Raw genomic sequence first — 12,279 nt, 5'->3', positions numbered from 1 at the left:
ATTGTCTTGTACCTTACACAGAATATATAAATAATGTAAAATTTTATGAGTAAATTAAATTTAGGTTGTATACTTTTGCAGGAATAATAGCTTTTTTACCCTCAAAGTTTAATTGGAAACTTTTTTACTTTGTCAACAAATCTCATGATTTGTCTGTCTGTTTGATTTTTTCTTGGAACTTACTGGGCTGATCTATTTGAAATTTTGTGTAGATCTTTGTTATGATAAGATGCAGTAAACTAAGTATTATAGTTTCTGGTCAATGCATAGATATGGATTAATAAGGATTAATCACCACAATACCCAATACCATATTTATTCTAGAAGTTTTCTTAATAATTACTGGGCCAATCTGACTGAAATCTTGTATGAGTCTTTGTTATAATAAAGTGTAGCAAACTAAATATTGAGGTATCCATTCGGTGCACAACTCGAGGTCAATAGGGATTATTATTTAATGCAAAAATGAACACAAATTTAACTATTCAACCATCAATTGGGTATAGAGCACTCATTCTAAGTCAACTGGCTATAAGTTTTGCTTGTTTTTAACAAGCTAAAAAGTTTAGTATAGTTATAATAGCATATTTGATAACCAATAGTTGCTTTCCATTCAATCTTGTCTATCTCATTATTTTGTTAGGAAACATGTTCCTAGTGAAACTTATGAACTTCTTGCCAATCGTTCCATCATGAAAAAAGTATTTTACTATTTATCAATTATTCTAGTTTTGGCGATGGCTACTTAAATAATCATAAATGTTTTAGAATCTTGATGCTTTTTGATGTCTAACAAGAAGTTTTTGTATCTATGTCAAAGTTTATGCATTACATAATGCTATTGCACGTGTTGCCATCTTGCCTGCCTGTATATTCAACTAAGGTTGCACAAAGCTTTAATTTGATGATAAGAAAACAGATACATCAAAAATAAAGTTCACAAAGCACCAAAACATGAAAAAAATATTAAGTGGTTTGTGCTTCTGTATTACAAAATCAGACTTAACGAAACAACACTTGTAATCATATCATGTGATTAGTTAACATGTTTGTTATCAAAATGTATTAAGTTTCTAGGAATTTCTGCTTATTTTACTACCTAATTTCAAATTGGTTGAGTTAAGATATATTAATGGGGAAGTGATTGTAAATGAAACTTGTTATATGAAAGACTCTCATTGAGTTTTTTCTTCTCTTCAGGTATCCACAAATCTTGCGTTATTATATGGATCATGATAAATACAAACAAGTTATTGACACTTGCAAACGGTTCGGGTAAGTAGTTTTCACCGTGCATAGAAATATTTTGTGATTGAAATATCTTTAGTAAGATAATGTTTAAATCATAATCATTATGAGGCACTTATATATAATTTTGTTAGAATACTTTTAAATGTATTCATATTCTTTACATGTTTTATGCGATTTTTTTTATCTTCATCTTTGCTATTTTCACAGCCTTTAGTCCCTTATATTCTCCAGTTATATTTTGTCATAGTAAGGTACCTTCTAGTAAATTCTAACTGAACCCTTAATTGGGCTAGATTATATCAATACATCACAGTGAAATAATATAATTATTGAATGCTTCTAAATCTGCGTGAAAAAGTGCCTCATTATTTCTTTTTAAGATTCTTTTGTAATGTTACTTAATACAAATAGCATTACAGGTTTGATTCTTAATGTGTTTTTCTTTATGACTTTACAGTAGCAACATAATTAACTTCACAATTTCTGTCTAACATTGTTGGTATTCAGCCTTTCTACCCTAACATTATCGATACTGACCCTTTCTACTTCAACATTACTGATCCCGATCCTTTCTACTCCAACATTATTGATACCGATCCTTTCTACCCCAACATTATCGATATTGACCCTTTCTACCCTGACATTTTCAGTACGGACTCCTTCATCCTAAAATTATTGATACCGACCCTTCCTATACTAACATTATCTGTACTGACCTCATCACCCTAACATTATTGATACTAACCTTTTTTACCCTAACATTATCAATATCAACTCTTTTTGCACTAACATTATCAATACTATAACAGCGTTATCAATATGACTCTTTCTACACTAATATTATTGATACCAACTTTTTCTATTCCAACTTTATTGATACCGACCCTTTCTATACTTATATTATTAGCTTTCCAAGCTAATGCTATTGAAATGCTTGTTTTTCTTGTTTTCTTTTTAGAAATATTAAAGAGTTTAACATTACAAAACCATTTCTTATTCAATTTGAGCTCACCTTAACCTTGATTATGTAATAATTGTTTTACCATTTCTTTTTGTTTTTTCTTTATTTCAGAACACAAGAATCGAACCTGTGGGTGCAAGCCTTATCATACTTTGCAATGAAAGAAGATAATTGTAAAACTTACTTAATGGAAGTCCTTTCTCGTATCCTTTGAAATTCACCAAAATTGTTTTTTGTGTGTTCTTCTGAAATGCTGCAGTTAATAGCATCAATGATTTTATTCTATCAAAATTGTTGATTAGTGAATACTCTGTAATGATCAATTTTTATTCAGCTTTAGAAATTTACTTTTTACTGTTCTCCATTTTATTTAGGTTTTCTCTTAAAAAAGCATAGAAATATACACCTTCTTTGAATTCAATTTAAAAAAATCTTATGTTTTGTTTTACATCCAACATCCCTGAGACTCTTCATGACAAATATTGTATGACTTTATCCACTTACATCTTTTCTATCTTTCTATCTTCATACCATATTAGATAGAATTTTGCCCAATAGTGTTTATTATTTCTTACTCATTAGGAATTCTCACATAGCATTACCAGTGATTGCTCACTGGCAAAAACAAATGTTGTTCCCTGGAATATGAAGTACTTTGTCTATTTTGATCACCGTTGCAAATCAGTTTCATTTCTTGCAAGAGTTGTTTGTTGTTAGTTTTTTATGAATAACGGCCATTGACTTTATTTGGAATTTGAATGACAGTAAGCCTCTTTAAGATTCCAATTCTCTGTATGCCTTTCCATTGGAGGTCTGGATGGTGCTCTCTCTACTCGCTTTCTACACTTGTTATGATTATTTTCTGTGGCACCGATTGATGCTATTTTTGATTGGAATGAGGAAATGTCAGATTATAGGATTTTCCTAACATATTTACGGTGGGAGTTTCAATTCCCTTGGATTTGTGGAATGTTCTTAGATTTCTAATTATTATAATTATTATTTACTCACTAGTTATCACATGAATCATTATTGGTGATTGTTCATGAGCAACAATGGAAGAGGTTTCCCTGAAATCTAAGTAACAGCAGGTCTTTTCATATTTTCAGTACTTTCTGTTTCTTTCCAAAACAATTTCAAATTACTTTACATTCTCACAACAGCTGTTTATGAGTGATTTCTCATTCATTGTAGCCGTTGGTCTTGTTTAGAATTTGAGTGGTATAAGTCTCCTCAGGATTAGAGTGCTCTCTGTGCCATTCCAGTAGAGGTCTAAATCGTGCTCTCCCTCATTAGTCTTTCCATCCTCCTCGATTCTTCATGACTTATTTTGTGTAGTACCAGCTGGTGCTGGTATCATTATTCTGTTTTTTGGAGGGGGGGGTATTATGTGCCTATTTTATCATGATCATTTTGGTTCCCTTTGTTTTATCATCATCATCATCATCATCATTCAGTTAAGTCCTGTTTAACATGCTGACATGTGTACTATCTCTGACCAGGTTTTTATTGATTATTGTTTCTCTCGAGTCCATTTTTATCATTTCCTCTCATGTTTTCCTTGGCCTTCCATTGTCAACTAAACCTGATACCACAACAGTTTTCACTTACTAATCCAAGAACTCTCATTCATTTTTTCAACATGGCCATAATGTCAAATTCTATGCTTCTGCACACATCTCTCTTTACAGGGTGAAATGATAAAATTGTTGCCTTAGAAAAGACAATATGATTCCATTTCCGTTTGATGAAAACTGTTTTTCTTTTTTTGTTGAAGATCATCTACTAGTTGCTCAGTCGCAAAGAGCAATACAAGCCTTCTATCATGTCTGAAAGTGACACAATGTTCAACAAGCGAGATCAGAGATGCACCACTGTACAACTCATGCTCTCTACCAATCCAAGTTATGACAACAGGAGCATTGCTAGCACTCAAAATGCAAATCTGAATGGTTCAACGAATAACAGGGACGTGCGAAGGGTGATGAAAACAAAGTTTTTGGCCATGGTTATGATGTTTGGTGTGGTTACCAATGAAGGCCATATCATGCCACCTTACTTCTTTGAAGTCTTGAAAGTCAACACCAAAGTGTATGTGGATGTGCTGACGAGTGTGCTGATTCCCTGGTGCAGTCAGGTAACTGCTGCCACACCCTGGATGTGATAGCAGGACAGTGCTGGTCCACAAGTCTAAAGAGACTCAGGCTTAACTTCGAAAGCTACGTCTTTGTACCTTTCTCTCACTGGCCCCTCTCCTCCCTCGACCTGAACATGCTGGACTACTTCGTGTGGTCATACGTTTAGAACATCACCAACATGACCTCCTACAACACCAAAGCCAGCCTGATCACCATCATTTGCCAAGCTCCGGCTGGAACTTGTGGAAAAGGCATGCTCCCAGTTTCGGACCCATATCGAGGCGATGATTGAGGCTGAAGGTGGCTACATTGTCAGCTCTGCTACATAATCAAGTTACCTGAATTGATTTTTTCAATAAATATTTTTAAAACAGAGTTTAAGTGTTATTTTCTTTAGGGCAACAATTTTTTCGTTCCACCCTCTACTGTCCATATTTAATCTTCCTCTGAGGTCATCAGATCTAAGTTTATCTTTATGACTTGCATTACTCATCCATCATCATTTCATTCTACACAATGTAGTAGTAGTAATATTAATGTTGGTATACTGCTTTTGACATACTTCTTATGTGATGCTTCTGAAAATTCGGAAAGGAATTTGGGTCAATAATTTTTAACCCATTATTATTATTACTAGACTTTTGCTCATTAAAAATGGGAAAAAGTTATAACCCATTGACTTAGAATAAGTGCTTTATGCCAAATTAATGGTTGAATATGATTAAATTTGTACTCATTTTTGAATTATATACTAATCCATCTTAATCTCTAACTGTACATCAAATGGATACTATAATGTTTAGTATACTGCACCTTATTATAACAAAGGTTCATATAAAATTTTAGCCAGGTGAACCCGGTAGTTTCTGAGAAAACTTCTAGAGTAAATGTGGTATTGTAGGGACTAATACCTATTAATCCCTAACTCCCCATCGAACAGATACCATAATATGTGGTTTGCTGCACTTTATCATAGCAAAGGTCCATACAAAATTTCGGCCAGATTGATCCAATAGTTTCTGAGAAAAAAGTATCACAGACAAATTAAGAGAAATATAATATTGATTTGTAGTACTAGTAGATAAAGAAACAGAATTATGAAACATCTGGAATGTCAAGAATGCTTTATAAAAAAATGTTATGCAAGTCTGTCCAATAAATGACAACAGACAAAATATATTCACTTATAAATCTGGATTACTTTTCCACTTGTCATTTCTTTTCTACAGTTGAGTGTAGCTCGTTGTGGATTTATCACTGGACAGGTGCTAGACTACTCTGTCCTCTTCTGTATTAATTTTTACCTTCTCCTTTTTTTTTTTTTTTTTTTTTTTTAAAAATAACTCTAACGCTACATCTAGTAATACATATACATAGTTTTTTTTATTTGGTCTACACATTATTCATTTATTTCCTCCAACATTTATTTAAAATCAGGCCTTTTATGATTATGGATGACTTAAATAAAAAAAATTTTTTTTTTTGTATTTCTTTTGAACACTAGCTCAGTCTAACAATATTATTACTAGCAGTGACAATGACGGTATAAGAGTAGAATATAAGATATAATTTTACATAAGTAACACCCAGACAAAAATCTGTAAATGTGTTGGTCAGTAAAACAGAAATGAGCCCCCCCCTGCCACTAGAGAATGTAAGAAAAACTTAACTAAAACAGGAAGGAAAAGAAAAACTATGTAAAATAGTACAAGTGAAAAAAAAAATTACCAATTTTCTGTCTTTGTTATTTTCTTAATCGTGGAATCAACAATAGATTGAGTATAGATCTGAAGGTTCTTTTCTCAAGAACTTTCGATTTTCATAATCAGTTTCAGTTTTTCTTTTTTGCTATGGTGTTGTTATTTACTGTGTCAACAAATCAAACTTTATATAAACTGTAGACACCAAAAAATAAAACTAATAACAAAGATGACACTTTTCAGATATTAGAAAAAAACAAATACACAACAATTATAAACTATTATATGCTAGATGAAAAGGCAATAAAAATCTCATATGCATATATACTAAACTTGTCGATAAACACCAAAAAATTAAACTAACAATCTATAATACTAAATTTAAAACATCTAACCGAATAATGAAAAACAATAACACTATTAACCTAATTTTAAGCTAAACAAACTTACTATATATGTTCACTTGCCCATTAAAAGAATATTTGGTACTTATACAGTTTAATCAAGACATTAAAAATGAAAATATAAAAAAAAAGAAGTTTATATTGTACGTATCCGTTATGGAACAAAGTTCTTTGAAAAAAAATTTCACTTAATTTCATCAAGTAGTTTTTTTTTTTACAGCGAAAAAACAATTCATGATACCGAGCAAAAGTTTCGATTTTTAGGAATAAAAACTAGTTAAAATTAAAGATGGGGAGGGAGTGTCGGCGCTTTAAATTGAGTTATATCTTGTGGTGTGTTAAAAAAATTCAAAGATGGCTGACTTCAACACGCTCTCATAAAAACGTGTTTTTCCGCTGTTAAAAAAAAAAAACTACTCAATCAAATTAAGTGAAATTTTTTTCAGAGATCTTCAGTCCAAAACGGATATAACCTTTTTCGATATTTTCATTTTTTAATGTTTTGATTAAGCTGTAGAAGTACAGAATATTTTCCTAATAGCCAACCTGAAAATATAGTACTTATATTGGCCACACAACAACAACTCTTTCTTGATATACTGCATACCATTTATCAGACACAAACGCACTTACCACATCACTACGCACAACAAAACATTACAGTAAGGCACAATCAGGAAAATCCTAACTTTTAGCACTAAAATCATGCAACAATAACTGCACAATGTTTAGAAATCCTAGCAGCACTATACATTAAAAAGAAACAACCTAATATTAATAGAAGAATAGCCTTCAACATCAGCACTATTTAAACACATTTAGAAGGAATGAATACAAAAAAAATGATAATTTCATATAATAAATAAAAATAAATATTTAAAAGATAGACTGAGGCTCTAGATGTAGAACATTTTTGAACAGGATGTTGATAGTTGATATAATTTTTTTTATTTTGTCCTTAACATGTTCAGATATTGATAAAAAGAATCTACTCTCCCCATTGTTGGTTATACAATCCCTTGCCCACAATTCTGCTGCTACTCTTTCAGTTGTAAAGGTAAGTACTGCTTTTTTATTTTTTCTAACAGATCAAAGTTCTTCATGTAACACAATAACATGATACAGTTAGTGACAAACGATTTGAATCAAAACTCTGTTCCGTCTGCCTGCTTCCCACCTGACTACAACTTGGATGTGTTCAAGTCCAACGTTAACAAATTCCTAATGAACCACCCCCTTAAGTAAACACTTCATCAAATCTTCACACTAACGCAATAACCCTTATCCCTGAGTGGCTTCCGGGCCTTGATAAGTGGTGACCACTGTGTAAAAAAAAAAAAAAAAACTATAAAAAAGATTAAAAAAGTTAAATTAGTGAAACAAAGTTTGGGGATTTTGAAAATGCAATTGCATATTAGATTAATTTGTTGATGACATCAGTCATGGATAATGGATAAAATAGGATTTCGTGAAACAAATGAGGTTTTTGAAATAGTTTGTATTATACTGATCTTTCATATTGTATCACTACACTGACATTTTGCGATACTATGAGCAGACAGTTATAATGAGAAATCCAAAAACAGTCATCTAGCAACTCATTGGTACCTCTTGTCCATCTTATTTCTTTTCTCTAATGCCACAACAATTTATTAGAAATTTAATTATCATAATACTATTTGCAAAAAAGTATCCGAAGTAGAATTCATGCAAACAATATGATTCACTTAAATTATGATGCAAGTGATATAGTTAAATAGACAGAATTCAAAGCAGTGAACTGCTTCACTCACCGTAAAAAGCCCTCAATTTATATAATTATATATTACCCAAGTTCTACCATTACTGATCATCACAGTCTTCTTTCACCATCTATTTAACAATCATTAACCCTTATTCTAGAGTTGCCTCTAAGCTTTGATAAGTGGTGACACCCTCCCGCACCAGTAATAAAAAATTATGGTCAGGTAAACAGATACACTCATACATAACATGTTCACTAATGATTGAAAAGATAGGTACATGCATGCTTAGCAGTCTTTCCACTACAGCATGAATGAACTGTCACTTTAAATTTGTTGTGCATTGCTTGTATCAATAAATGAAGTATTCCATTAGTTTATAAAATGGTAAAATCTTTAGCGCATTGCCAAAACATAATATATGAGAATATAGAATAAAATTATTACCTTAATGTTTATTTAAAATTGTAAAAATCATTTTATTAAATAATCAAGATTTTAATTAATCAGTGTTCAAATTATGATGTTTAATTTGTTTCCATCTCAACAGGATTATATTGTGAAGCGTTTGCAACAAGAAAATGATCAAATTACAGAGGACCAACGCCTCATCCAAAAATACCGAGAAGACACATGCAACAAGAAATTACAAATTGAAGAGTTAAAAACATCGTAAGAAACAACCTTTTTTTTTTTTACTCTTTATAATCGTCTGTTGGTTTTTTTTTTTTTCTCATCTTGTTTTGTTAACATTTGTAAAATCTGCATCAGTTAGAAATGATAAAAAAAAAATTTATAAAATTCTTATTTATTAATTGGGTAAATTGACTGAAGCAATTTCAATTATTAATAGCGGAAACACTTTAGAACCATGCCATTCTCAGGCCACTTATTAACAAATATTTGATTTTTTTCTGAAGGAAATTAAGTTGACTATATTTGAAAATATATATAGATAACATTCTGGCTCATACCCGAGAATAAGATATGTGAAAAATAAATTTACTGTTCTTTTTCCATACGCCTACTGTCAGGAGAAATTTCCACGAACATAGTTTCTTCACAAAGGCTTCCCATCTGTGGAACACATTATCATAGAACTGCTTTCCTTCAGACTACAACTTTATCATCTATAAATCCAATACCAACAAATTACTGTCATAAATCGTTCTCACAAGCAACACAAACTTAGTTTGTGCTATTAATCATCTTCAAGCCTCAACTAGCTTTCATTCAATCTTCTTCACCGTTATCCTCGAGTAGTCTTGGTAAATGGTGCCTCCTCAGTGAAAAAATGGGTTCTTGTACAGAATTCCCCCTATATTAAAAACATGAATAAAGAAAAATCTGTATGATGTATATACCCATGATGAAACAAAAACATCATATTCCAAAAATCACATAAATTGATATGGCATGGTGTTGCATATAATCTCGGAATCTATAGTTTTAAGTCCACCTGATTCCTTGAATCATCTAGTTACTGTGCTATGATTAATTGATTTGTCATCTTTTGTACAACAGCATTATATTTCAGTTAAAATTCATAAAAGATAAATGCCTTCTAAAATTAGACAAAAGTGTAATATCTGTTTTGTTCTCTGATTGATTGTGGCAAATTTTATTTTCATCCCATCCAGACTGCTCCTTTTAAGGAAGCTGATTATTCCCCACATAAAAAAGAAAATAATCTTGTGTCTAACTTTGCTTTCATGAGGAGGCAAATAAGGACCATGTTGTTGTACACCTATTTGTGTTTCTTTTCAATAATGCATGAAATAAAGCAATTAACAAGCATACCATAATATTACCAAGCATAGCAAGTGCCCCTTCCATGGCGTAAACTGATTCAATCTCATGAAATACTGATTAAAAAAGAGCACATATACAAAAATTACAAAACGTTTAAACTGCACTTGTATATAATATTCTATATATATGTTTAGCTTAATTTCTATTTTATTTTTGTTTAGTTTATTTATTTATTTGTTTATTTTCAGAGCAAAAATTTTCCAAGCTCCCAAATGCAGTATCTGTAACCATCCGTTAGAAGTGCCATCAGTTCATTTCCTGTGTGAACCACATTCTTACCACCAACAGTAAGTAAAGATTCTAATATTAAGAGATAAACTGTTATTATTAGAATAAAATATCAACATGACTTTTATTTTCCATTCTCTTTGGGTGGTTTTTAGATATCCTACTCATCATCATTCCCACGTCTATATTATATTTCTCTTATTTTTTTTTATTCATTCTACCTTTTCTCTGAAACTACTGGCCAATCTGGCTGCAATTTTCTCTAGACCTTTGTTATAAGAAGATCTAGCAAACTAAGTATTATGCTATGCATTCAATGCATACCATAATAATAAGTTAGAGATTAATAGAATTAGTTACCACAATACCACATTTACTCTAGAAGTTTTCTGAAAAACTACTGGGCCAATCTGGCTGTAAATTTCTATAAACCTTTGTTATGATAAGATACAGCAAACTAAGTATTATGGTATCCATTCAATGCATAGTTAATAGGATTAATAGGAATTTGTGTTTAATGCACAAATGAGCACAAATTTAACCATATCTAACCATCAATTTGGCATAAAGCACTTGTTCTAAGTCAATGAGCTAAAAAGTCTAATCTGTACATATTTTTTCAAAATAAAATTCATAGAAACACTGGAGATATTTTAAGTAGTTAAACCCATGTGGTATCGTGGTATGTATAGTTTAAGAAAATCCATGTATTATGGAATTTATATTTTATAGCAAAATTTTTTGGCTAGGATTGAAATGTATCATCTGTTCAAATACTATACTTCATCTTTTTTTACCTCAGTCAGTGGACAAATCAAAAGATGCTAAGATTTTAAACTTAAGCATGGCATATTATATAGACATATTATTGTTGTTGTTCACCATTTTCTTCTGCATTTATTCTGCAAAATGATATCCACATTGCATTTCTCCCTTCATCATACATAGTCAAAGAGTTGGTTAAAAGGAAGACTTTCTTGCACAGTGTTATTGTAAAAGTCACTCTCCATTCTTGGCAATCAGATCAACAGAAGTGGGCCATTATGACTGATGATGACCTTTCTTCTGTTGGATTGAGGTATGGTTCTGGGTAGTTCTAGAAGGTCCATCCTTGCTTCACTTTTTTGGGGAGGAGTTTATTGCTGTATCAGGCACCCCAACTGAGAAATGCCTATAGGGCTGCACAGGCATATTTTTAGGGTCAGAGTGCAGTACTACTCATGTGCTGGCTCAACAAATCACGCTTTCTGACTTTGTGTCACATCTTCCTGCGGTGCAAAGGAAGTAAAAATAAGTCTGGCTGTATTGAAATCTTTGTATAGGGTATCAAACCACTTCTATTTCAGCTTCCTCTTCGCCTTCCTCAAAGGCCTCTATCTTGAATCCTTTTTGTGTAATAATGTCATTTACATTCAGTATATGTCAATACCAGCACATACGATTTTTTTCTCATTTTGTCTTAAGATTGGCATAACAAAGCAGTGGCGAATGTTGACATTTCAAATAGTGGTTGGGTCTACGTCACAGCTGAGGTCCAACACATTTTTAGCTGTGTGACAGTTTCCTTTCTGCTTTCTTCAACAATAGCTAGCATTTGAAATTCATACACACTTGACCTATGTTTTCCTTGGTCTAGCAAGCTCTCTAATTTTTGGGATATCCAAATGCATTGTGAGGTTGATGCAAGAGGTAGCATGCTGTAGACAGTTAAACGACCTTAGATGCTGAAATTGTACCAATATAAATTTCCTGATGAAGTATCATAGGATTATTTCCAGTTTGCAGCCACACATCCACCTAATCACGGCACAGCCATTATACTGAAACTCTTGCAGATCAGAAGTGTTTGGCACCCATGTCTTGCTGCCATGTAAGATGACAGAGTGGATATAGGTTGAAAAGATTTTGCTCCAAATCTTAAAGAGAATATATGCCTAGATGAAAAGGTTGCCAGCAAATTCCTGAAGTTTACCAATGTAACATAATGGCGAACAGTGATAGCACATTCGCAACCACCACTAGCATTCAAAATGTCACTCAAAT

The 12,279-nt window shown here is 32.0% G+C and overlaps 1 protein-coding gene across 4 annotated transcripts in view; it reads left to right on the top strand.

Moving 5' to 3' along the window:
- The window catches only part of LOC145295995 (vacuolar protein sorting-associated protein 11 homolog), a 156,575-nt gene that overhangs the window by 125,333 nt on the left and 18,963 nt on the right, over positions 1 to 12,279 (top strand). For all 4 annotated transcript variants that reach the window (XM_080142004.1, XM_080142003.1, XM_080142002.1 and 1 more), the window contains 5 exons: positions 1,201 to 1,275; positions 2,324 to 2,415; positions 7,426 to 7,511; positions 8,747 to 8,868; positions 10,197 to 10,295. In XM_080142004.1, the coding sequence (XP_079998130.1) occupies positions 1,201 to 1,275; positions 2,324 to 2,415; positions 7,426 to 7,511; positions 8,747 to 8,868; positions 10,197 to 10,295 (474 nt within the window). The remainder of the gene's footprint in view (positions 1 to 1,200; positions 1,276 to 2,323; positions 2,416 to 7,425; positions 7,512 to 8,746; positions 8,869 to 10,196; positions 10,296 to 12,279) is intronic.

This window comes from Euprymna scolopes, chromosome 16 (assembly GCF_053919585.1).
Source record: "Euprymna scolopes isolate OS-2025 chromosome 16, ASM5391958v1, whole genome shotgun sequence".
NCBI classification, from domain to species: Eukaryota; Metazoa; Mollusca; class Cephalopoda; order Sepiida; family Sepiolidae; genus Euprymna; species Euprymna scolopes.
This window is presented reverse-complemented; position numbering and strand designations above follow the sequence as displayed.